The sequence below is a fragment of the Drosophila virilis genome, chromosome X, assembly GCF_030788295.1.
Source record: "Drosophila virilis strain 15010-1051.87 chromosome X, Dvir_AGI_RSII-ME, whole genome shotgun sequence".
Classification (NCBI taxonomy): Eukaryota; Metazoa; Arthropoda; class Insecta; order Diptera; family Drosophilidae; genus Drosophila; species Drosophila virilis.
The window spans coordinates 14691298-14718555 of NC_091543.1; the positions used below are offsets into that span (position 1 = coordinate 14691298).

Consider the following 27258-nt stretch of genomic DNA (forward strand, 5'->3'; position numbering starts at 1 on the left):
TCAACGACCGTGCACTGCCTGTGAATTATGAACTGCTGCTCAAACTTTGGGCTGCCAGTCAGTCGGACTTCTTTTCTAATTAGGCTTAAGCCGCGAGCAATCTTCTCCTTGTCCCAACCTCCCTATTGCTGGCATCAAATGTCGCTCCACTTGGCGAGCACGTGTCAAGGATGATGGCACGAGCGGCTCATCGGATAAAGGGTTCTGGCTGAAGCTCAGCAAGAATCGAATTCGATATAATAACTATCGATAGTCTTAAAATTTTACATTTAACAACCCTTAAACCCTTGAATCGTGGGCTCACTTCTAGTTTGTTGCCCTTTGTCTGAGACCTTCAGTATTTATCGACAGCGATAACTATCGATTGTTTTTTAATACTCTGAAGTTTAACAAGATTCGAAGTATATAATTTCACGCCGACAGCGATAACTTTCGATAGCTTTCATGCTCATACTCTCACTTTTCACGAAATATGTATGTGGAAGTGTTAATCTTAAACATATATCGTTTATTTCAAATATTAAATACTTCTCAATTGTTAGTTTTACCTCACAAGCGATTTGTTATAGATTTCGCGTGCTAAGCAAAGCACACAGAAAGCTTTTTGAATTAGTTTCTCAAGCTTGTTATTGCAATTTCATAAGCTTCGTATTAAATAAAAATGATTATGATTAAGAACAAACATGTTTAAGGCGCGCCTCAGGCGGCTTGAATCGCCAAATCTTTGTGGCAACCCTCGCGCAAATAGAAGCCAAACATAAAGGAGCAGAACGCAAGACAAGAAAACAAACGTAAACTGAAGCTTAACAGAGAAAGAGAGAGAAAGCGAGAGACTTAAGGCTGAACATACCCATCCGCATAGAGGCCACCGGCTGCTCCACTTCCGGTCATGGCGAGCGCCTTGTAGCGAGCCTGCTCGTCGGTGGGCAGGACAATGTCCACGGATCGGGAGCGCGTTGCATTGACATTGGGCACGGCGAGGAAACAACCGTCATCGGAAGGCTGTAGTTCCTCGGTCTTGCCGCCAGATGAGAGCTTCGAGAAGCACGAGTCTACCGAAGCGGCTCGATCGCGCTTCAGATCGGGCACGGTTAGATAAATGTCTCGCACCACAAATGCTGCATGATGGGCAGCAGCGGCAGCGGCTGCCGTCGGAGAGCCACAGGTGGCCATGGTGGAGGCTTCCTCGAGCGAATCGGCGGTGTCTACTGATGACTTGGTGGTGTCCACCTCCTCGTGCGATACATTCTCCAGCGAGCTGCCGGTAGGCTCCACAAAGATGGCTTCCTGTCGCGAAATGGAGCGACGTCTGGCCCGTCCCATTGGTACGCCCATAGCAGCGCCAGCATCGTCGGCATCGGCGCTGACGCAGCTGGCCGCACCACTGGTGGCAATAGCCGGTAGAGTTAGCGCTGCAGCGGCAGCGGCCGCAGTGGCGCCCAACTGCTGATGTCCAGTTGCAGTTGGCGGTAGCTCCAGCAATGGGCTGGCCCGTGCGACGGGCATGGGCGACATGGGCGGTGAGCCGGGATCAATGGGGAACGCATAGGTCGGAAATGGTGGATAATCGCCATTGGTCGGCGAGAGGGTGAACGTGATGCCGCATGGCGTGGTCGGCTGCGGTGGCAGCAGCGTGTTGCCAAAGTGCGGAGAGCCATGATCGGAACTCTCCAGACCTTCATCCTCAGAGGTGGTCACCGAGCTGCCAATGGTGTGGCGGCGCATCTGGCGCGGTAGGCGAGCTCGCGACTCCTCAATGCTGCTGCCCATGCTCATGCCCATGCTCAGATTGGACATGCGTATGTCCATCTCGACGGCAGCATCGTCGTCCAGCTCAGTGCCGCCGCTGGCGTCTGGCTCGCTACAGACATTCACATTCACCTCCGCATCGGCCTCCACATCGGCTTCGGGCTGCGCCTTCGCCTGTGCAGCTGCATCGGGATCCGCGTCGGAAGCGGCACCAGTATCAACGGGGGCAGCCGCCCCATCTGCGTTGTCATCCTCTAGCGCCCCGGAAATGTCCTCATCATCGCTTTCCTCGGAGCTGGTGTTGCTGCAGCTGAGAGTCGTTAGCTCGCGATGATCAATGAAGTAGCGCTGCTCGGCGCTCATCTGCTTTTCGTACTGTTCGACGTAGTAGCAATGGATGCACGGCGGCGGTGTCTTTGTCGATGAGCTGCGTCGGGCCTTTAGGCGGCGCGGCACCTCTAGAAAGGCGCCAGAATCATCGCTGCCCACCGAGGCAGCCGCCGAGTCGAAGCTGTGCGAGCGTTGGGCATGGGCTGCCTGCGGTACCTGCAAATATCCGCCCTCCGATGATCTCTCGTCAGCCGACGAGGATGACTGCTGCTTCAGCAGATGAGCGGACGAGCGCTGCGCCTCCAGCTGCATCTCATCGAACGAGGCGGAACGCACCTAAATCCAACAGAGACAGGAAGAGAGAGAGAGAGAGAAAAAGAGAGCGAATAACGTAGCTGCTCACACGCGTCACCACTCAGAGACAGACGGAGACAACAAAAGGAGAACAAAAGAGTCAAAGAGAGGAAACTTGGGAATTCACGAGGAGTTCATGCGGGCACAACACAAAAGCCGGGACAATATCTATGCCCCAAAGAAACAAGAGTCAACAACAAAATAAAAGCAAAAGCATAGAAAAAACATTCAAACAGAAACGATTAATTATCGAACATGCAGCGTTGTTATTGCATATGATTAGTACACTGCAGATTATCGATAAGTTTGTGGCAACAATAAAAAATAAAGCGTCGATAATATATCAGCAGTTATTCGATAAGATGTACTATCGATAACTCATCGATAACTGATCGATTATCCAACTAAAACAACAATTAAACGATCGTTATTGCGACATCAATTAATCGATAAAATATCAGTAGCCGATCGATTAAATTGTATATCGTAAGGATACACATCAAGTTATCGTGCTGCTTATACATTATCTATAACTGGTCGAAGATTTATCGATAAATCATTGATAACAGATAAAACACAATCAATTGATCGTTAAATCAACTAAAATTGATCGATAAATAAAAGGTTACTTATCGATAACCAAACGCTATTGCACATTGTACCTGCTTGGGAACCTCGAGGCTATTCTGCATTTTCATTTCGGCGCCAGTTGGTGTGCGCGAGCGCGTAAATGTTGTACGTAGACGCTGCATGGTTGTAGATTTGAAGTGCCGGTTGCTGTTGTTGTTGTTGTTGCTAGTTAGTTCTTGATGGGTTTGTCACTTATCGTGGCTGTTCTTGGTTGTAGTTGCTCTTAAGCTAGATTAGTTGTTGTTGCTAGTTGGTTGTTTTTGTCGTTGCCGTTGTTCAGTTGTCAATATTGGTGGTTGTCACTTTTGGTAATTGTCACTGTTGGTTGTTGTTGGCTGTCGTTGTTTCTATAGCCGGTTTAGTTGTTGTTTCAAGTTGGCTGTTGTTGTTCCTAGCCAATTGTTTTAGGGTTGCCACTATTCGTGCTTGTTCTTGGTAATTGTTGCTCTATATCCGGTTTAGTTGTTATTGCTGGTTGGTTGTCGTTGGTGTTGTTCGGTTGTCAAAATTGGTGAACGACGCTTTTGATAGTTGTCACTTTTGGGGGTTGTCACTATTGGTGGTTGTTCTTGGTTGTTGTTAGTTATTGTTGTTTCTATAACCGGTAAAATTGTTGTTGCCAGTTGGTTGTTGTTGTCGTTGTCTTTATTTGTTTGCCACTTTTCGTGGTTGTTCTTGGTTGTAATTATTTATATAGCCAGTGTAGTTGTTGTTGCTAGTTGGTTGTTGTTGATGTTGTTCGGTTGTCAATATTGGTGGACGATGCTTTTGGTAGTTGTCACTTTTAGTGGTTGTCACTATTTGTGGTGGTTCTTACTTGTTGTTGTTGTTGCTAGTTAGTTCTTGTTGGGTTGTCACTATTCGTGGTTGCTCCTGGTTGTTGTTACTCTTAGTTGTTGTTGTCCGGTTGTCACAATTGGTGGACGACGCTTTTGATAGTTGTCACTCTTGGGGTTTGTCACTGTTGGTGGTTGTTCTTGGTTGTGGTTTCTATAACCGTCAATATTCTTGTTGCCAGTTGGTTGTTGTTGTCGTTGCCTATATTTGGTTGTCACTTTTAGTGGTTGTTCTTTGTTGTTGATAGTTGTTGCTGTTGTTGTTTCCTTCGTTGGTTTAATTATAGTTGCTAGTTAGCTGTTGCTGTTGTCGTTGCCGTTAATGGGCTGTCACTATTGCCGGCTGTGCTTGGTTGTTTACTTTGTTGCTTATATTGCCGGTTTAGTTGGGTCCCCTCTTAACAACCTGGCTGTTGAATGGGCTGATAACTGCTCTCTGGACGGTCTTTGTAGCTTTTAAATTTGTAGCTGTTGCCTCAGCAGTTGATGTTGTTGTTGCTTGTCTGTTGACTGTTGCTGCTGTTTTTCTGTTTATCTGGCTAAGTAGGACCGCTGCAAAAGTAAATGCTGCTGTTGTAATTGATATTGGAATCGGTGAGCTATGGTTGCTGCAGTACATGTACTTGTTGGTTTCAAACTTGCTGCTGTTGTCGATTTTGGGCTTCTTTGGCTGTTTGTCGTTGTATTCTTCGCAGTTGTTGGATAAAACCGTTTCCTCACAATCTGTTAATTTCTGGTAGCTGTTGTTGCTGTTAGTAAAGCTTGCTAAATGCTTGACAATTCCGATGGTTAATTCCATTTCGATGATTTGCTGAAAATTTGCTATTTTTCTCTTTCGTTTTGTTTTTTTTTTTTATTTTTTTTGTCGTTCTTTGTCTGAGTTATAGTTTGTTTTGTGCTTTTCCTGGCGAACCTTGGCCAAACGCACAAAAAGTCCACAATGTTTTGCCTGTCCTTCTCGCTGTTATTGTTGTTACTGTTGTTGTTGTTGTTGTTGTTGCTGTTGTCGCTCAGAACGTTGGCTGTGAGCCGCCAACGCTCGACATCTAGCTGGGTTTGTGGCACTAGCTGTTGTTATTGTTGCCTCTTATTGTTTTTGCCTTTACTTTTAATTAATCAAAGTTTTTGCTATACATTGTAATTAACCAAAGTGCGAGTAAAAAAGAGAAAGAGAAAGGGGGAGAGAGAGAGAGAGAAAGCGAGAATTGATTACGTTAGTTTTTCATCATATAAAGCATTTAAGTTTTCATCAGTCACCCTATCAAATAACCACAAAAGTTGGTAGTACACAGACATACACGCATACACACGCAGCTTTGCATTTGTAAGACTGCAAAAAGAAGATTATCAAATTAAATGTACTTTAAATGTTAACAAACACTTTATTTCCGTTTGTCAATAAAAAAGCCAAACATCAAATAAAAGAAAGAAAATAAATATGATTTTTGCGAATACTAATAAAACATAAAACTGTACATGTGAAGAGTTCTCGCAAACTTTGAGTTCTGCTTTGGCAAAATAAAAATATGTGGAGTAAAATGCGAAAAGTTAACATTTTTGGCAAGAAAACAAAATTAGAATGCCGCAAATTTGAGCTAAGCTTGATTGGATCTATTTACGATCAATGCACATACGAAAATAGGAATCTAATCAAAAGCGTAGCCAATCATGCAACGCACAGCATTCGATGCAGTGGATATACCCTATTAAAATGTGACACACGGGTATATTGGTGCAGAGTCTTAATATACAATTATACAGCAATTATTGGATCAGTGCCCTCACATTTAAATCGAAATTCATAGACAATATTTTCCATCATTGCCAGCTAATAAATCAATTGTAAACCAAACTATTTTTAAGGGTATCTCCGATTAGTAGTAGCTTGATAGAGTGCAAAGGCCAACTGAGTTTCGATAGCATTCGATTTTAATAAAAGAAAACAGGAATACAAACAAAAAAGAAGAAAAGCGAGCTAGGGCAATGCAGCAGCCGTTTCGGTTTTATTTTACAGACAATAGGTGCAAAAATCTATTATGGAATACCTTTGGCAAGGCACTGACGAGGTCAACTAGACACGCACACACATACACAAAGTAGCACGGCAAAGGGGGAGAGCGGCAAGGTAGACAGCGGTAAGCGCAAGTCAAAAGGGATGCAGCACCTGGACAACCCACACGACCCTTCATCATGTAGTTGTGTGTGTGTGTTTGTGTGTGTGTGTTGTCGTCGCTCGCTTGGCAAATTGAAAGCGTGAAATTAAATGAAAATGATATAGCTTTGAAATTGAATTCCACAGAAATGCCGAAAGTTCAACCAACGCGCAGTACTCATAGAAAATCGTGTGCCCTATTCGCTGTTGCCAATGCGTGGGGCACAGGGGAAGGGGGCGTGGGGGAGTCGGCGAGGTAGCGACCCAGAACTTGAGCAGCGCGTAATTATCGCGTTTAAATACCTGGCGAGACAGCAAGAGCAGAGATTGGTTTCAGCTCCTAAAGCAAGACTCAAACACGACAAAATCATTGCCTACTTTCAGGCGGCTTCAGTTAGAGGTGTCTTGTGCCTAAATATAAAGCGTAAGACTTTCGGATAGCTGCAATTACAATAGATTGCGACTTGTAAAGCTAATTAGAAATATACATAACGAAGAATCAAAAGTTATTAAAAATCGGTAACAGCAGAAGTTATGAATATCAATCTATGGCCACAATATATAATACTTATAATAACAAATATAATGAATAATTATAATATAATAAATAATATAATAGCAAATTATTATAAAACTAATAATATAAATTTATTGAATAATTTGCAGTTTGAACATTATAAACACTATATGTTCAAATATAATGCGTAGATTCTTGCAAAGTTATGAGTTCTACTCGAGGAGTTTTTTGAACAGATCGATTTTTATATTGCTTAAATCTAACATTTATTTTAAAAAATTGATTTGGGTTTTAGTACATTAAAATCAGAAACGATTTATATGCACGCTCACATTCGAGCTCGATCTTTTTTTGTGAGACAACAAAACGGCATCAAAATACACTGCTAGAAAATTAGCAAGCTTATTGCCAATCTCAGCCATTTGCCTCATTTCCATGCAGTTTGAAAATTATGCAAATGCACAATTGAATTTTGAACAAGTTGCGATTTTAAATGATTTTTTTCAATTAGCCTCCACTTCTTGACCCGATTCGCTGTGTTTTGTGTAATCGAGCTCTGCCGCAGATCGTCGGCCTTTCCGCCATTAGCCTTGACAGGCATCGCTTACAGAGCAAATCAAATGCTCAGCGTGCAGAAGGCGCACTTATGACAAACACAGTACATATAATTTATTAGCTGTGGGGTCATGTCCCCCTGCCCTCCCCCCACCAGGCAACTTTAACATAGACCAGCAGCCGCATTGGGCATTGAGCCGCCATGCAAAACCTTTGCCAGCCCGCCCTAAGCCCGCATGCGGGTTATGCGGCAGTGGTCTCGTAATTGTTCAGATCCGCGAGCACTAAGTAAAAAGTTTTGTATAATTTTTCATAAAGGGAAACAGCAACACCAACAGCAACGGGGCAAACAATAATACCAACTAAATGGGAACTACAAAGGCAACAGAGCTCTCCAAGCTCCAAAGCACAACAAACAAGGCAACTGGGGAATCGCTGGCGTATAAGCAATGTCCATATTATGCGCTTCAGTCCTCAGACTGGGGAGTTGGGCGAGCCTGTGAAACTGGCGTCTGATTTGTTTAGCGTCTGGCCGGGGAATTGTGATTTGAGCGGTTTGAATCTCAGTCAGAAGAGAAGCGCCAAGAAGGGTGCAGAAAGTGCTCGATGTATTTGATAAATTGCATTCAAAACTAGGCTTGTGCAAAGACACAAAATTTGTGAAAAGAATTAACAAAATGTGTTCAACAGCTTTAAGCTAGTTTCTATAAAAGTCTTAACAAAATTAATGCCTATTCATTGCATTGCTTTCATATTGTTGCTTTTACGTAAAAACTCTTGACAGCTTGTAGAACAACAGTGTGGCCAAGCTTTAAATGTGCTTCAATTTCGCTAAGCGACCTCAACTGAAGCTGAGCTGAGCTTTAAAGTCACATAAAAGCTTTAAAAGTGTTGAAGTGTATTTAGGTGATTTGGACTTAAGCTATGTTAAAAGATGAGAGCAAGTGTTTTGAGCTTTAAAGTCATTTAAAAGCTTCGAGTGGGATCTCAACTAATGCTGTTTTATGGGCTGAAGCCCATGTATTGAGCTTAAAAAGCACATATGTGCAAGCTTTGGGTATGATTATGATGGTATGATGTCTGGGCGATCTGAAGTAAAACTATTTCAAAAGTTTAAAGCTTATGAGCTGATTTTTTAAACCGTTTGAATTATATATTGAGCTATTTTGTTGCTAATATTTTCTTATTACTGCTTATTTTATTACTGATTTAACTTGATATTTATTGTTTCGTATTTTATCGATAATCGAATGCGCTATTCAATTGCAGCTGTTTTGGAACTGATCCCCTTTAAAGCCGGTTCCCGTGGCCAACAGATTGAAGTAGCTTATGTCAGACAGATAGGCGTAACAGTTGCCCCGCCCACACAGCATATGAATTGGTTGTCTAAACCCCAAGTCTAGGATAAGGATTGCGTAGGGGGGCGCGGGGTTTGCTGGTCTGTTGGCTGTAAAGTTGACGCCTGTGTGAAAAGTATGCCCAGAACTTGGCCAAAAAAATGAAAACTTTGCGCTGCAGAGAAATTCAGGCATGGAAATCAACTTGGCAGCTAAAATATGAGAACGCGGCAGGAATGCGGACCCGGGGGCGGGGCGGAGGTTGTGGTGGAAAAAGGTTGGGTTGAAATGGTTGAAAGTCTGGGCGTTCGCCTGATAACTTGCCTTAAATAAAAGAGAAATATGTTAATTTCAATTAATTGCTGGCGCGTAGCTAAAAAAAGAAATTGCCCAAAAAGTTTTTTTTTTGTGTGTGAGTTGGGCGCGAAACTTTTTGAACTGTTTTGGCGCTGGGTCATTTCCGGCTTGGAGCTGGGGTTGCGGCCTGGGCTGAGGCAGGGGCTAGTGGGTCTAGAACTGGAACTTCATAATTTGCCGCCATTTGTCGCTGCCAAAAATGGTTTGTTGCAGCTAATAGCTGTTGGGGAAATTATTAAACACGAAACGTTTTGAGAACAGAGTAGAAAATTATAAATGAAAACATAAGCAAAAGTGAAGAAAGCGAAGAAGCTTAGTCGGAGCGATTGAGAGGGGGATATGACAGTTGGTAGCGGGACAAGTTAACTGAGTGCTAATGCTATTGGAATTGGCAAAAATATTTATATGCAAAACATTCTGCCAGTAATTTGGGCTAAGAGAGAGAGCAGAAAGTGGCGTAGAGGAGGGAAAAACTTCAGACAGTAGTCAGGAAAGTCAGTAAAAGGCAACACACACACACACACGCAGTGACTTGAGCGTAAACTTGGAAATGAAATAATTCGGCGAAAGGCCCGAAAGCGAATGGGAAAAGTTTTCCCTTTGCCTTTTTGATTCGCACGCGTACCGCGTGGACACGTGTCGAGAGTTTGAACGTGCAAAAGACAACAGTAAAAAAAAAAAAAAAACAACAACAGCAACAACAACGATGGCAACAATTTTCCCGCTTTTCATTTTATCAATGAATGAACGCAGCGCGATAAAAGCTCAGCAAGCGAGAGAAACTGCACGGCCAAGAGGGTGACAACTCTCCAGAAATGTTCACAAAACAAAAAAAAAAAAAACAAAAAGAAAACAAACAAGAAATTAGCTTCCAGGGAAAAATATTTGCTGTGTGCCTTTATGAAGCATGATCACAAATTGATTGCATATATTTAGGCTGTTGTTGCACTGAAGTGTGCCAGCGCGTGGATAGGTTTCATGTTGTTGCCAATAAGTGGACTTAAGCATGCGAAGCTTTACGTAAAGCTGACTGAGGAGCTTAAGTCAGGGCTTAAATTGTTCTTAGCAGAAATATATGTTTGCTTGAGATATGTGATATGTGGCATATTAGGCTCATCTTCTTCACCTTCTCAATTAACAATTGCTTAACTTATGATCAGCTGTTAAGTGTTGCGCCCAAAGTGTAGCCACCTTGTCAGGTTTTTAGATGCTTAAATTACATTTACGAAATAGAATTTCGCACTTAGAGGCAATTTCATAAATTGGACTTTTTGGCTATGCATTGTCGTATGTCTGGACACAGTTCGAACCAATCTGTGGCTACACATGGATTCCCATTTAAGCACTCGCACTCGTTCTTGACCGCCTTTCTGTTTGCTTAGCACAGTTAAAGTACTGCATGCATATGCCACTGAACCTGGCTGTACACAATTGGACCGCACAAAATTCACCTTTACAACACTAGAGCTATCGAAGTGTGCGAAACGTATGAAAGGTTTGCCAGTGTTCAAGAGTCGGAGGTTGCATGCTCAAACAAAAGCTAAAGCAAACGACCCAAGGGGTGCATGCCGCATGCCGTATGACGTATGCCACAAAGGCATCCACACACTTGAAGACCGGCCAAAGGCTTCAATCGAGTGAATCGATGCCAAGTTGTTGTTGTTGTTCGTGTTGTGGCTCTTATTATTCTAGTTGTTGTTGCCTGCTAGTGGAGCAGGTTAAGTGTGAAATTTTTGTGTCGCCATCGATTTGTGTATTCCACAAAGGGGCAGCCAAGCGAAAGGTTGCGTTTCATTTGCGCTTTACAATTATTGAAGCTGACTGCAAGACCATAAATAGAAGGTAGCCTGAAGTATTTGATTGGCAGTTGAGAAATTTTCCCATCAAAAGATACACCTCAAATAAAAATAAAATAAGCAAGAACATAAGACCACAGATTGCTGCACTTGCAACACTAGTGCACATGTTTGAGATTACCAACTCTGGCAACTGTTTTTAGTTACTAGATTTGGGAATAAATTTACATTTATTTAGCACAAGATTTGAAATTTCTAAATATAAATGAATCAAAAATTATAGGGCTGACAGAAGATATACCGGACCGCTTGAGCTCTTATCATAACTTACATCTTCTTGAAATTCTTACATAAAAACGAGCAAGTCTTACGATATATTTTACTGGTAATTCTGGTATTTATGAATGCACATATGTACATATGTCTGCATTGGCAGACCATTTGACGGCTGATCCGACATATATATTTGACATTTTATTAATGACTATTTTCGAATGCATTTTTTTGGTTTTTGTTTTTTGTTTCGCCCCTTTATAGCGCCGAATTGACATTCCCTGTCACAATGGGCTGTCTCTTTCGGTTTTTGTCATAGTTTTTTTTTGCAGGTCCGCCTGTCCGCCTGAAAGTATGCTATGGGGCATTGTCGTGCTGGCCCCAGAAGTTAACCTAAAGTTGCCCGGGTTCACATCCTTGGCAGCTGCTGACCGACATTTCATTTTGTTTGCCTTATGAATTCCGTGTTTGCTATTTCCTAAGCATCGACAAGCACGCATCAGCCAGTGGGCAAGGGGTGCGGCCGGGAAAGGGGAAGGGAAAGCGACAGGGTTAGCGACGGTAGAAAAGTTCCTTTTAAATATTTAACAACATTTTATTGAAACCTTTTACCCGTTTATTTTTTTATCGACTTTTTGGGACTTAACATAAGATATAAGACTTACAATTTGGCCCAAGACTTGTTTGATTTTGAACTGATATCGGGCGATCGACTAGGGGATACCCTGCATTGTGAAAGGCTTTACCAGGAAATGCGTGCGCTAATAACTTGTATATCGCATCAATATGTCTCTATAAATATGACCATGGGTGTTCCCCTATGGAAGACTCATGTATTCATAACTTTTGCGCTTGTTGTTTGATTGTAATCACTAGCTTTACTTCTACCCTTTAAACTATTTATTTTGGAGCAGCTATTGAAACTTAACAATAACTTAGCAACGACCAAACTTGAAGGCTCTCAGCATCCGCGCTGAAATCAAAAACAAGTGGATCAAAATGATGATGCTTAAGCATTGCGCTCTTGAGCTCTGAGGTCTCGTTAATGCTTATTAAGAAAATACATAGTAAGTGGCTTAGAACAATTTGTTGTTACTAAAAATGCATTTATTTCGCTCAAGTGGAGGGGGCAATCCTCCCACGCTACGGCAGCAATGCACGAAGATGTTCTGTGATGACGCATTTCGAGCCACTCGACGGAAAGGCTGAAAAGTTGTGCGATTGTTGAATAATAAGCGGATAAGGATCGACCCAAATGCTTAACTGCAAATTGGCAATCCATGTCAATATGTTGACTAGAAATTATGTATCGAAAGTTGGCTAAGCTTTTTCCTACATTTTTCAAGTGGCGCATTTTCTTTAGCCGCTGCTCGAATTGTACTTTGCAATGGAATTTGCTGGATTAAATGTGACGTGTGCATTGCTGAAGTTCATAGGCGGATGAGTTGCTGAGTACTCAGGCACATGTCACACGCGGCACTCATATGAACTCATTTATGAGTACGCACATGCAGGTCTTAGCTTGTGTATCTACTTAGCTGAGCGTGTGTGTGCGTGTGTGTGTATGAGACCCTGGTGTGCTTGTGTTTGACAACCTTGATGATTTGCGCACATTAGGCGCATTGCTCCACCCACTTCCTGGCGACCTAACCATATTCTGCGTCTGGCAGCCTCTCAAGTGCCAGCATATTAGGCCAGCATTATGTTCAAATCCTGCTGCTCCTGCTCCTGGTCCTGCATCAGCTTTAACTCAATCTCTAGCTGTTGCGAGAGCCACTTGCAATTATGAATGCGTCGGCCAAGAGGCCATCGAATATTGGTCGCGTGGGCGTGACAGACGGGGTTAACACACAACAAATCGCATCAGCACGAAGTCTGGAGTGTAGCACAAACAAGTTGGCAGCTCGCACCGAGGTGCTAAACAAGCAGCTGACAGCGCGACGTCAGCGACCACAGGGCCAAAGTGGTCTGGAAATTAGGGCATTTAGCATGCGGCTGGCAAATAAAGTAAAAATAATAACAACGAGCCCTAGGCGAAAACGAATCCAAAAGTTAAAACTATTCATTGTTAGATGCTCTCTGCCAAATGGAGTGTTACTGAGCTTTATTGAAATATTTATATCACTATCTTTAAAAGCTGATCGGGCCAAAGCAAATTGCGAGACATTAGAAGTTAGATTGTTGCTGATTAACATGGTCGGTTAAGGGCGTGGCCTCCTAGGATGAGGCAATGGTTTGAGCCCCTAACCGAACCAGCAAGAACATTTATTGCTCTTGTAGCCCTGGTTAGTATATCTTTAATAATGTTAGATATAATGAAGTAGTCGAGTCATAGAAAGTCTCAGCAGTTTATCAGTTTAGGGTACAACCAAATATACCCCTTTTGTCTGATTTTGGAAGTGTATAGAAAGTGTGTAAGATATGTTAAATAGTTGGGGCAATAAACGCTGACAAGTGGCAATGAGAAGCCATTAAATCGAGTGGCCAGAAAACCAAAAACATTCAATAGAAATTCTTTAACAAGCCAAGAATTACACACTCACACACCTGGCTAGCACACACACGCACGCACACAGAGAGATACTTGTGGCACAGGTGCTAAATTGTTGTGCACATACCAACAAGCCAGGCAGCTAAGTGGAACTGCGAGTTGGCAGCCAAATCGCAGCTGAACGTCAGTTAGACGCCTTTTGGTAATTCGAGACTTGTTATAGGCAAAGCGTTAATAAATTTTTAAGCAGCGGCAGCAACAATAACAAGCCAGTCAGTGTTTATGTAAAGTAACAACAACAACAACAACAACAAGTGCTTTGGCTAAGGAAAGCAGCCAATTCACGCAATGGAAAAAATTAGAGAGAATTAAAAAAAAAAAAAATAACAAGCAAAGGCAAACAAATCGTCGAAACGAATTTCTATTGAGTTGGCTGCAATTCGGTTCAGTTGTGCGGCAATTTTCAACTCGAGCGGTTCGAGGCAACATTCCAACACACACACACACACACAAATAACGTTCTTTTTTTTTAAGTGCCTTAAGTGTCTGTGATTGCTTAACTGAAAAGTCCTGCCAGCACCATTTGCAGCACATATATATAAATATAGACAAATAATGAATTTGGCAAGATGTCGGAATAGCTGAGAGCACAAAGTCATAAATCCAGAATTTCTATTTTGTGTATTTTTATTGAGTACAGCGGCTATGCCTCATCTAGTCAATTGCATTCATTTGACAAAAGCAACGAGTGCCTGCAAGTGATTGTCAATGTTGGTGTCAGAAATAAATGAATAAATGAATTTAAAAAAAAAAGTAAAATACAAAATAATTGTTTAGAAAAAGAGACAACCAGGATTATTATCTGTAAAGTAGAGATGTATATAAATATAATTTTTTTAAAATATTTTTATCCTTTTCCTTATTCATGGACAAATAAGATTATTTAAAAATAAAGAAGAGAGTATAAGGATAATTCTCCATTAAGTTGAGTTGTATATTAATGTTAATTTCTTTTTCAATATTTTTTTATTTCTTTCCCATTCATGGAAAAACAATATTCCAAAAAAAAAATCTGCTAATTGTATCTTCTAATATGCTTGTGACTAACTAAATAAGTATTAAAGGCTTTTTGAATAATTTTTAAACATTGCATGGCTTACCATTGATGTTATGTTTCCGCATTTCGTGTACGCCTGTCTAACTACTCGTACTTCAACAGCTTCAGATAAAACACAGAAGCTCTCCTCTCAAACGTAACATCTATAGATCTCTTCTGGACCTGCCTATCGTTGAGTGCTCCTTAATCTTGCTATCGGTTACTTCTATAGTTGCGCCTATTGTTAATCGATGTCTTTTGTTTATGTTAGTGTTTAATATCGATTGTAATCGGTGTCGGATAAACAGCAAATTGTCCAAATAAAGTTATCGGTTAAAAGGTTAAAAAAGGTTGGCACGTTTTTTATCGCTTATTCAAATTTAAATTTTAAATGTCAGCTCTGATGAAAATAATATTAAATATTAATATAATTATAAATCAATTTTGATAAAAACCAAATATTATTACGTTTCATAAATATTCACATAATATTTAATAATAAAAGCATGAAATGCTTTAAAATTTCCTATCACACGCATTACACTTCTACCAAAATTTCCGAGAATTATAAATTTTCAAACATGTTTTATAATCCATAAGCTGAACGCAATTAAAGGCTTTTCAATGCACTCAAATAACATGGAATGCGTCGAAATAAAATCTATCTAATTGAGACTTCAATGTTACACACTTGCATGTCCCAAATTCTCTGAAGCTGAATTTATTCGTTGAAATGAAAGCTAAAACATTTAAGAGAATTCAGTGGGAGCAGACACAGCAGACATTTCCATTAATTTCAGTTTACGGTTCTCTAATCGCCTTAGTTCAGCCCTGAATTTCATTGGAATCTATTCAAATTGTCGATAGCTAGTACTTAAGTTGGGTTCGGCCATGCGGTAACAGGTTGCGGCTAAGTATTGCCATTGCCCGATTCCTATTAATTTGCTACGAAGCCAACTCATTAAGGGTATTCCTTGGTGCATGCGAGTGCAGGTATTTGTATGGTTTCTGTCTGTCTGCAAGTTCAAAACGTAATACAGATTCAATGGAAACTATTTTCAGCTTTTCAATTGTGCAGCAACAAAACTTGTTGCCAGCTTTCAAATTGTATGTAATTATTATATAACTGTTGTTCCACATTGAAAAGTAACTGGAAATATGAGGGTTTGGGTTGGCCAAAGTTGGCCAAACTTGGAGTGGAGAGCTCGTAACCGAGGCGAACTAATAACAATGAGCCCTACTTTATTATGATATCTATTGGAAAGCTAAACTTTTATGCAATCAGCAACAGGCACTTTTTCCATTAACAAACAAAAGAACCAACAATACAAACAAAATGGAAAAAACACAAACACATAGACAGACAGACACACACATGTTCGCACAATAATCTATATGTTCATGCATGTACGTAGATGCTTTTATATTATGTTGTAATAATGAGCCCCTTTGGTTGCATTGAGTTTTGATTTAAGCGAAATATACATGCATATACACTCTCAACAAACATACATGCACACACATTTAATAACTTTGTATAGCTTTATAACCTTATGTTTGAGTTTGACCGAAATAAGCGAAAATCTTTGGTTCTGAGTAGATTTTGTGTAAGCTTTGGTGTTAGATAACAATGAATATACTGAGAAGATGCAAACAAAATACCCTCATTAAAAGAAAGCCGCAAACACACATACACACAAGGCGGAAATCTGCGTAGAAAGTCTGGAACGATCCAATCTTGCCAAGCTTATAAGCCGTTATTACTGGCAGATTATTACAGATTATCTAGAAATTATTTTGACTGCCAAGAGGTGCCCTGTAGAGGGGAATGGGCAGAACCTGATTTTTAATAGTTTAAGAGAAAATTTCCTGCTCAGGCAAAGTAAGTGTAAGCGTAAGAGAAGTGTCCGTAAAGAGAGTTCGCACTGTAATACCTATTGGAAACCCAAGTTTGATCATCTTAAGGCGTGCTAAGAACAGCAGAGATCACATTTAACATCAAACTCAACCATTCGATTAAGCTAACCATATATGCCATATTCCAATTAAGGCTAGAGTTCACAGTCAAGCCCATATTTGAAGGGCCCTAATTCTGACTAGAGATCACATTTAATTCCGCATCTTGGCCATGAAAATATGTATATAAATAAAAAAAAAAATTAAAATGCAGGGAACTAGTTCAAGCCATGAACATACTTTACAAGTGCACTCAGAAATGCCAGAAGGAGAAGAACTCCAGTTAGAGTGTTCCAACATCGACCTGCCATATACCTAGTTGGCCCTCAAGCTCTCATATGCATACACAAGAAAAAAAAAACAGAAGAAAAACTAAATAAAAATAAACAACAACTAAAGTAGGCGGGTAAAGCCAACAAAGTCAAAGCCAACAATTAAGCGCATAAAATGAGGATAATCCTGCCGAAGGGGCACGTTTGTGTGGACACTGTGGCATGACGCAGATGATGGTGGTTCCACGAGCGGGACTGGTCGGGGCGGGGCGGTACAGCGTGACGGATAGTGGGATGGAAAATAATTTCCATAAACATAAACAACAGCAGAGGTAGGCGCTGTGGCACAGGATGGTCTCCGGCAGCAAACTAATTGCAAATTATGCGTCACAGTGTTGGCAACGCAAGCATTTCGTATTCAAGCACACTTGCCAACACTGGGCCAGCCCATTTTGTCGTCGACTGATTAAAAGTTTTTGCCCTGCTCACTATTTTCTTTGTCTTGATGCTGTTTTTTTTTTTTTTTTTGTATTTTCTTTGCGTTTTCAATCTGTACTTTGTTGGCTGGGCAATAAAGTTTCCCAAGATTTATGCACATTTTAAATGGATTTATGGATGCATTGTTTGTTTTATTTTTTATGAATGAAAGTGCACAGCTGGAATGAAATACTTCAATAAATTCGTACATTAAAGGTGGCAAAAGTTTCAATTCATTTACAATTTGTTTGCCATTTGTTGCAATTGCAGCTTTTAGTTGTTTGTAACTTATCCATTTCACATTCTGCATAACTGCAGATTTATGGGCGTTGGCTTAAAGTGGACAACACTTTTGCACAGCAATTGCAAAAACTTTGCAACTACTGCTGCAGCAAATATATGCATCGAATTGGGGCTTAACCGCCGGATGCGTATAGTCAGAGGCAGTCATCGATTCATATCGATTATTGTCGTTGTTGAAAATACAGGAAATTGTCCATTCTTGGTCCATTTTCGATTAGACTTGTGCTTTAAAAGAGGCTCAAGAACTAACTAACTCAAGATCGTAAACTGATCGATTGTGACCACACGCAATAAATATCGATTTGTATCGACTAATATTATTCGTGTTTCAGATAAATCAGTCATGACTGTTTATTTGGGATTGTAATGAATTCATTTTTGGCGCACGCCATAAAAATTGAAAATTGGCATATAAAAAAGATGGGCAAAATCTGTGTGTCGTGCAAAACAAGACATTCCCGGACAAACTTCGAATTCTTTTCTCTTCTTTTTATTTTTAGCAGCTGTTACGCAAATCGATAAAACCCATTACAATCACAATTAAAGCAAAACACTTGGTATTCCTTGCACGCACTAGCGTGTTATCCCAGCTAAGCGAGAAAACTCAGAACAATTGGGCAATAAACACAGAAAAAGAAGTGTGCGTGTGTGGAGCAGAAGAGAGAAGCAAGTAGCTAAGCATTCAAGAGCTTAAAGATTTTAAAGTATGCATGGAATTGAATGCATACGCAACTGTCAAAATGTATTAAAAGCTTAACAATGTTTCAATAAAAAGTGACATAATAAAAAAGCATATGCGGTTTTTAATGAGTTCATATGTGGAAATTATGTCAGAACACATTAAAAGCCTATCAATGCAATCAAAAAAAATCACGAGTGCATTACAATTTCTTATTAGTTAATTCGCTGAAATCTGTCTAAAAGCGTGTGGTTGTTTTTTCATTTACAAAAACAAATAGCAGCACTCCACACCCACACACACACACACACACACACACTGCTATTTGCTGCTGTTAATGTGCAACGCACAACAGTATGCAATATTAATTTTGCACATTAAAAGCTCGTTTACGGGCGCGCGATTCGTAGGGCTCGCGGCTTTGCTATGTGTGTGTGTGTGTGCGTTTGAATAATAATTATAATGAATATTGAATGAGCACACGCGACACGAGCCGCTGTGAATTGTGAATGCACTCAAATGGCAGCTAGCCTCAGAATAGGGTGCATTTGACATATTGGTACAGACAGCGATTCGGCCAACGCTTGACAGCCTACAGTTGTATTTTAGTGCACATGTTCAATTCAATTATTTAATCAAATGTAACAAGTTCCAATCGATAACCAATAACCGACCACGAGATACTCTATAAAGCCGCTAGAAACATTCTAGCTGCTTTCGATACATACATTCCATACTATACTCTATACATACACTCTCCACATACACTATATGCAAGCATTCTATACATAGATTCTATTCCCACGCTCTATACTCAAAGGCATATATATGCACACAGCAGCAGTGCTTCCTCTTTCCTTGGCCTCATACTATGAGAAATGCATTTCTGCTTAACTTCGGTGCTTGGTGTCGTATCTTCATAAAATTTTCATAACTTGAGCATGCTAGTCGACTATGTATGTATACCAAAGTGCAAGTGTCTAACTCTCAAAAGTTTTTCATATTTGAATAGAATGGTGAAAGTACCTTAAAAGTGAGATATTCATAATCATTACATGCCTACACTCCAAGTTAAGTGCACCTACGACATATAATTTGTGAGTTGAAGCTATAAAAGCTATAAAAAATAGTATCGAATAAAAATGATAAATGAGAAGGGACAGTCGAATCGACGGGCATTGCCCGATCGATTCAGCATGGCATATAGGTCGAGATTATATACATGCATGTATATGCTATGTGGTCACTGCCCTTTTTTCTGGCTATTACATGCCATTTGCGCAAAACCATAACACTCGCCATGCACTATTTCAATGGGCATATTACCTGGTAATCATTCACATCAGACTCGTAATGAGTTTGCACCTTTGACATGAATGCGGTGGGTCGCAAAACTCATTGGGAAATCTTTTTCACTTTGCAATTATCGATGAGCGATTGGCAAATGCTAGCACTGTTAAGTGGTCTGCGGTAGTTTTTATGTGCAGCTATTGCATGTGGTTAGAAGCGATTTATTATTATAATTGTTAATAGAGAGGCAAGTGCTTCTATTGATGTTGGTTTGCGAGTAAATTTTGTTTGTAGCTGTTCGAATTTTAAATCTGTTTGTGCCAGCATCGGCTCAACTTGGCTCAATCTTAATATCAATTCAGGGGCTGTAAAGCGTGCATAATTAAATTTAATTGGGAGAGTATCGCCTAGATTGCCAAATAAAGGGGTTCAGATGGCGTTAGCTTTTTTATAAATAGAACTTGTTTCAATGTGTGTCCCCGTTGGGTTTCTGTTGTTTCAACAAAGCTAAGTAGCTTCAAAGCCAGACGAGGCATAAGTAGCATACATAAGGGGGCTGGTTGATTGTCGAATTGTCGAGTGGCAGCATTGAACTGTGCTCAGGGATCGGTTTGATTGGATGCAATGCAAAAATCAGCTTGACAAGCAAAAAATTGAAAAACCCAAAAACAAGTCATACGCTGCAGTCAGTGTTTCAACTGCACGCACTCGGATCAGATTTATCAATGGCTGCAGCGATTTTCATTTCATTGGATATATGTGCAAATTGTGAATTGCAAACGATTCGCGCTGGGAAAATGCCAGATTTTTGTTGCAGCCCAGCCGCGAGCCGACCGGCATGTGTAGATGATGGGCGCACTGCATGGTTTGTTGAAAAAGAAAAGCAGATTTTCGCCATGCGAGCTGTTGACTTCTGTTGCCAACTACAGCTTTTGGCTTATGCTTCATTTTGAGCTGCAATGGCTGTGTTGCAATTAATCTAAACATAAATTTGCACTCGCAACAGCAACAGGCCAGCGAGTCTGCGGCCCAACGAGCCTGTCAGCCGAATTTGACCTTGTGCTGGGGCAGCTCTGTTAAGTGGCCGGGCTCAACTTTAGCAATGCTGCCACTGCTGAGCTGACCCAATTTTTCACCTGGCTCATGAGCAGCGGCGCTGCCAATAAATTGTGAGCCTCCCTCTGACTCTCCCTTTTTGGTGGCGAGGAGCCAGGCCATTAAATGGCCAAGTCCGACAGTTTGGACTTTAATATTTTTACGTACTACATCAAAGTCGAAGGTTCGAGTGATTAAATGAAATTTACGAGTGCCCTATGCGCTGCCCCTGGAGAACCTGAAAGCGGCACCGCCAGACACTCACACACAGACAGAGAGTTTTGCATAGGCGCTGTCAGAGATTGATGGGCCATGTTTTGTCTTGACGGCAACGCGGGAATTTAACAACAGCAGCAGCAACAACTACAACAACTCCAGCAACTACAACAAGTAGAACAACGGCAACAGCAGCCATAACAATAACAGGCTGATGTAATGAAGTGGCGTACGTGGCGAATGCGTGATATTCATAAACTTGCCCCCACTCACATAGAGACACACACACGCACACACACATATGTACATTGTTCTGGTATAGCACGTATCCAGCCCAATGATGGAAAAATGGTCGACAGCGCCAGGACCAACTAGTCGGGTCCAGCATAGATGAGTAGATGAGCACTCATTGGCATGCTGCATGTATGCAATTAAGCACTTGGCATGGATGAGCAACAAATGTGGACCGAAACCGTTACACGGGGAGTCAGTGCGATGATTTTAGCTTGTAATTATCCAGGCAATTGCAATGTGTTCCCAAAACCAATGACAATTTGAATAAATATGGCAAGAATATGTGTATGTCAGAGGAGAATTATTGGGAAATCGTTTTTGAAACGTGCTACGAAATTGGACAAAAAATATGTGTACCATATATAGAATAGTATATGTAGGCATGTTCATGTGAAGTAGTTAGGAATTTTTACTATTATTATAATTAACATTGCCTTCAACAGCCTTCGGCTGAGGCAAAACTACATACAACTTGAAATTCCATTTCTCGCATCCTCGAGTTACCTGATAACTTGCACAGATCTGCAATTTTATAACATTCGTATAGAAAAATCAAAATAAATTTTCCAATTGAATGCATATCGAATAGAATATGCGATATGTGCACCGATATTGCATTCGAGAACACGTCCGATAAGCCTGAACGATTATGCAGGCAATGTCAAAGCATTCGTATGACTGGAAATAAATATGACGCGATGGTCCAAACAGCAAGTGACAGACGGCCCTGTGGGCAACAAGCTAGCGTTGACGAACTGAGTAGTTCCCTGCGAGAGCTACAGCAACTTGGTGGGCTCTGGGCGCCGGCGGGCTGCTGGAGCTGGGTGTTGCTGTACGGACCACCCTCATGTTTATGAGCTGCAATGGCGTCGCGCTGACAGCTGACAGCGGCACCCGCTCCACTGACCCCGTGACTAGGCATGCCGTTGGTTCTATATATGTAAATACTCTTAGCTTTAGGGCATGCAGATTTAAAAGGCAGTTGTGTCACGCTTTAAAGGATGCGCTTGTGATATTATAGTGTATAAATTTGGTCGGTATGTCTGTAGACTAATATAATTGTATATATTCAGCCAAGCAATGTGTTTGGCTGCAACGACGTACTGATCGATTATATAATATATAAATTCAGCCTATATAGATACCTAGCGGATATCACGGCATTACCCGGCTTAGCCTGTTCCAAACTAGTTGCTCCAAGTGTTAGACAATAATTTGACGGTCATTTCGCGCCTTCGGGAGGCTTAAGTCTAGTTGAACTAACTTCAAATAATATTATAAAAAATATGTTTGAAAGAAAAAACAATTCGTTTTCTTTCGCCCTATAAACTCTCTTGAGCTCAACTTTTAAAATAGTTCTATTCAATGAAAGCTTTTAAAATGAGTCGGAAGCCGGAATTCAAACATTCGCTTACACAACCTTTGACCTTTATTTTTAGCTCGGGTGGCATATATTTCTGACAATGTTCACAGAGATCCTTAAAAGTGACATTGCAAAGAAACATAAAACCAAATATCCACAGTTGCGGACAGAGTTTTTTCTGGCCCAGCCTTGTCAGGCTCCCTGAGCACAAGAGGTAAATACAGTGAAAAAAACGCTCTGAGGGTCTCGACTGCACGTTGCCAGTCAGTCAATCAGTCAATCAGTCAATCAGTCAGCACAAAATGCTTTCTCTAAAAGTGTATTCGGTCTTCGATAGGCAGCATCTTGTTGTTTTTAGTTTTGCTGTTTTAGTTTTTGATGTATTTTTTGTTGTTGTTATAACCATGAACATGCAGCTTCCATTTTTGCAAAATACGTGCATTGGGAATAGGGGGCGTGTGTGTATCATATATGTATGAGGTGTGGGTATTAGTATGTTGGTTTTCATGAGCCAGCAGACATTTTATTGCATGTGCTGGGCAGCGGCACTGTCTGAGGTTATTAAAGTTTCAGCATTGGTGTCAGGACTCATTGCCTGCGGCTGCTGCTGATGATGGCGGCGACGTAAGCAGCGTCTCATCTGTGTGTGTCTGTGTGTGTGTGTGTGTGTTTGGGTAGTGTGTGTGTGTGTTGTGTGCTTGTGCAAATGTATGCTTTATTTTATTGCTGAAAAGTGCAATCATAAAACGTTCAAGGCCCCCGTGCTGTGCAGCGATAAGCAAAAAGGCGAACAGCGGGTAGCGGCAAGCGAGAAGCGACGAGTTCCCGCCCGACTGTCTGTCAATCCACACAACCCTTTTACCAACTGAATGTGCATTAAAGTTGGCACTTATGTGGCATACTGTTGGGCACATTGGCCCCCGCTCGATACTCAAATGGAATTCTGAATATATTGACATCATTTGCCGTTTGTTGGTTTTGTGACATTTTGTTGGCCAAAGCGCAGGCAAATCAACAAAATAAACACATAACAACAATTTGAGCCACCAATCGACCAACTAAAAGCCCATAAAAGCTTATTGAAACAAATCAAAAACAAAAGCAACAGCAACAACAACAACAACAACAATAACAATAACAACAACGACAAAGCCAGCGAAAACAGACGAACAACAAGCTGGCCAAAATGTGATATAAAAGCAACCCAAATAGATAAATTTTACACTCGAAAATGAATGGCGCTCGGGGTGTGGCTCTTCACGCAACTCTAATATAGCTGTAGACCATCAAATCCAAGTAATCGACAAAAACCAAAGGAACGTCCAGAAAGGGAGACAGAGAAAGAGAGGGAGAGTGAAGAGACGGAGAGGAGGGCACAAATGCTCGACGCGGATTGAGCTAAGGTCACAATGGAGATACTCTCAAAAAAAACGCTTACTATTATAATTTCATCGAAAAAAAATTAACGAATAACTCAAATAAATTCAGAAATTATTTGTTTAGTTTTAGTATCTGCTTTTCAGCATGAAATATTAGCTTTAAAAGCACATCCACTCAAATGATTTCAAGTAAATAAAGCTTCTGAGCACATGTAAGCTTTAAAACATTTCTTTTAGATATTCAACCTTTAATAAATGTGATAATACTAGCTTAAAGCGCGTCACAAGCAAGTGAAAACTCAAAGCGAATTTAATGTACTGCAGGTAAAAGATCCACTTTATCAAACCATCGATTGATTTCTATAACCCTTGCGTATATAATACTTTTTTGCAGTAAAGAGCTAGAGCATATTGACGAAGGAAGACTAAAATATGTTAACATAAAGTCTACCCAACAAGAGCTGTGAGGAAATGCAAAAGTAAATTGATTCCATTATTCTTTACATTAAATTTCCAATTTTCAGCTGAAATCTCGCAAGTCGCTCGCTCAACTCTTTGGCGCAATTGTAGCCAGGGCAACAAAACAAATGGCAAAAGTAACCCAACCCCAAAAACCAAGATCCACAAAACAACAGCAGCAGCAGCAACAACAACGTGGCAGAGTCCAATCATCTGGGCCAACAAACCAGACAACCAGACAACCAACAGACAAACGACACGACGGCCATTTGCATTGCCAGCCATTGTTGTTGCTTTTGTTGCTTTTGTCATTGTTGTTGTTTGGTGGGGGGTAAGGAAAATTGTAGATGCCATTGTCTCCTACACACCCCTCATTGTGTGTGTGTGTGTGTGTGTGTGTGTTTTTGTGAAAATTGAAAATTGAGTGAAGCAGTTTTATGATGTTGCTTTGTATTATAAATCAGCAGAGAAAGTAAGAACGAGAGAGCGGAAGAGCGAGGGAAAGAGAAAGTGGGGGAGACGCGTAATTTTTTTTGTTGTGCATCACATAAACGCGACAGCTACAACAAAGTCAAGAAGCAGCCGCAAAGTAGGCTAGGGAAATGGAAAATTGGCAAGAGTGTGGAAAATGGGTAAAATGTAAATTGTGGAAAAGCCAATGTCATAGAAGAAGCTGCTGGTAAGCAATGCAAATATTTGCTGGAAAATAACCCGTGAGTAAATATGAGATATATTCAAGTGAGGCGGGTGTGTGTGTGTGTGTGTGTTAACAAAGGACTTTGCAAGGCTGGCAGCGGTCATTGTTGTTATGGTTGTTCTGATTGTTGTTGCCTGCTATTGTTGCGGTGTCACAGCAGCCGACACTTTGCATGTTCAATGCGTGCTGCGAGAAGCTGGGCAACAGAAGCAGAAACAGCAACCGGAAACCGGAAAGGGCTTTACGGATATGTATGTGAGCTAAATGTAACTGTTACGGATATCTGCTTCAGAGGCGCCATCAAAACTGTAAAGCCAACTTTTGTAGGCGAAAGCTAATTAGCTAAGTCAACAATAAAAGTTTAACAATTACTGTTGCAAAACTGTGATGCCAACCATAAAGCAACTAATGATGATGACGACGATGATGAAGATGAAGATGAAGATGATGTTGATAACGATGTTGATGTTGATGTTGATGTTGATAAGTAAACAATTCCCCACAATCTAAAATGTTGCCAACACCCTCGAAGCCGTCTCATTTACTGCTTTATTGTTGTTGTTGACTGAAGGCCCAAGTAAATAAGGCCGGCACACAATCTGTCCAGAGATCTGGGCACATTATGTGAGAGGCTAAATATTATAATTACATTTTACAGCGTTGTTTGTATTTTTTATGTGTGCGGCATTTATATTTTAATTTTATTTACTTTTATTTTAATTTAATTTTTTTGTTATTTTTATTTATTTATTTTTATTTAAGTGAGCCATTAAAACAATATGTGTGCTTCACAATAAAAAAGCGTTATCAAAAATCAATTAAATAATCATTAGACAAACGAAAAACCTGGCTACGAATCAATTTTAGTGAACAAATTTAACATTTGGTTTCACATTATGAACTACAAAAGACGTGTGCTCCAAACTCTGACAATGCTCGCACTTGTGCAGCTGGCCAAACAGGTGAGTGCTTTGCAAGGGCGAGTGAAAGGTGGAAAGCGAGACAAATAGAGAGTGAGAGAGCCAACAGCTTTATAGCAAATATAAGAGATAATTGGCTTGTCTATTGAATAGATGATGTCTCCTTCAATTTGTTACACACGAGCTGATCAGATTCTGAAGAGATGTAAAGTAAATAATCAAATAAGAGAAAACAGTCTGTGCACTCGAAAAAAAAAACAAGAATTGACCCAATTTCTGAGAACAAAATGAAATCAAAGACTTAATTTTAAATCAATACCAACAAAATTATACGAAATTATTAGTTATTAGCTAATATTATTTGCACAGAATTTTTCTCAGAGTGTGAAAATATTGTATTATAAAAATATAAATTTAAGCAATACATTTAAAGTAGAGTCAATTCGCTTTGCATAAAGTTTTAAAAAAATGCGATTCAATTAAAAGTAATTGTCTTTGTTCAACTTCTGATTTGTATGTTAATATCGCAGTACTGCTATTTAATGAAGCCGCTGAACTTTAGCACTTGGGACACGCCCAAATATCGGCTGGTGATGAAATTGCATGAGCGAAACAATTCACTCTCATCGATCACGTATGTGCATCAGGATGTGGCCATACCGCTGTGGCACTTGGTGCTCGTCCAGCACCCGAGCAAGCGACGCGGCGCCCTGCGACTAGATCCGCCGCGTACGCTCTACAATGCGACGGTGAAGACGTGCGATTTCTGGAAATACATACGACGTGTTAGCGCCTGGAATACGGCTGCAAAACTTATGCTATCGGGCGGCGGCAGCAACATGAGCCTCGCCTGCCCGCTCAAGCAGGGCATCTATGTGATGAACATCATTCAGGTGCCGCCCGATACGTCCATCTTGAAGTTCATGTATCAGGCGAATACAGTGTACACGGTGCACGGCACCGTTTACTCCCTGAATCCGAAGGATGGCATCAAGAAGGCCATTTGCTATTACGAGGTGAATGCCACCATCTCCAAGCACTGCTGACTACCATGCCAAATTTTGCAGCAAGTAATCAAATTATATTGCTTCTCTACCTTTTTTTTTTGCCTTTTTTTTTTAAACTAGTTCTAAAAGCTGCAATCAAAGAAGACAGCTTAAAAAATAAAAATAAAATGCAGTGTTATGTTGTCAGTGCAGTTGGCGGAAAGGCAGCAAATCGCGGTATGGGTGTGTGGGCTGGCGGGTGGCTTTTAGCTGAGGCCACACCCATCTATGTGCGTGTCACACGTCAGCAAAATATTTTTAATTAAGTGCGAAATAAAACGGAAAATCTACGCGGCCAGCAAAAACTGCGAAACACATACAACTTGCAGCAGCAAGAAA

At 40.8% G+C, this 27258-nt stretch overlaps 2 protein-coding genes across 5 annotated transcripts in view; one reads left to right on the top strand and one right to left on the bottom strand.

The window, feature by feature from the left end:
• The window catches only part of rdgA (retinal degeneration A), a 139849-nt gene that overhangs the window by 32092 nt on the left and 80499 nt on the right, over positions 1-27258 (bottom strand). For all 4 annotated transcript variants that reach the window (XM_002059070.4, XM_015169171.3, XM_015169173.3 and 1 more), the window contains exons 2-3: positions 3096-5027; positions 851-2415 (exon numbers count right to left, since the gene is read on the bottom strand). In XM_002059070.4, the coding sequence (XP_002059106.2) occupies positions 851-2415; positions 3096-3185 (1655 nt within the window). In that variant the 5' untranslated portion in view covers positions 3186-5027. The remainder of the gene's footprint in view (positions 1-850; positions 2416-3095; positions 5028-27258) is intronic.
• Positions 25850-26919, top strand: LOC6635534 (uncharacterized). Its single transcript, XM_002059069.1, has 2 exons — positions 25850-25915; positions 26404-26919. Exons 1-2 carry the CDS (start codon positions 25850-25852, stop codon positions 26917-26919), a joined length of 582 nt encoding a protein of 193 aa, XP_002059105.1.

What these genes read in the sequence shown, in the direction of transcription:
- LOC6635534 (XM_002059069.1), top strand. Translation starts at nt 25,850, where the DNA reads ATGAACTACAAAAGACGTGTGCTCCAAACTCTGACAATGCTCGCACTT. An exon ending in TTGTGCAGCTGGCCAAACAG is followed by an intron (nt 25,916 to 26,403) that starts GTGAGTGCTTTG and finishes TTAATATCGCAG; the next exon opens with TACTGCTATTTAATGAAGCC.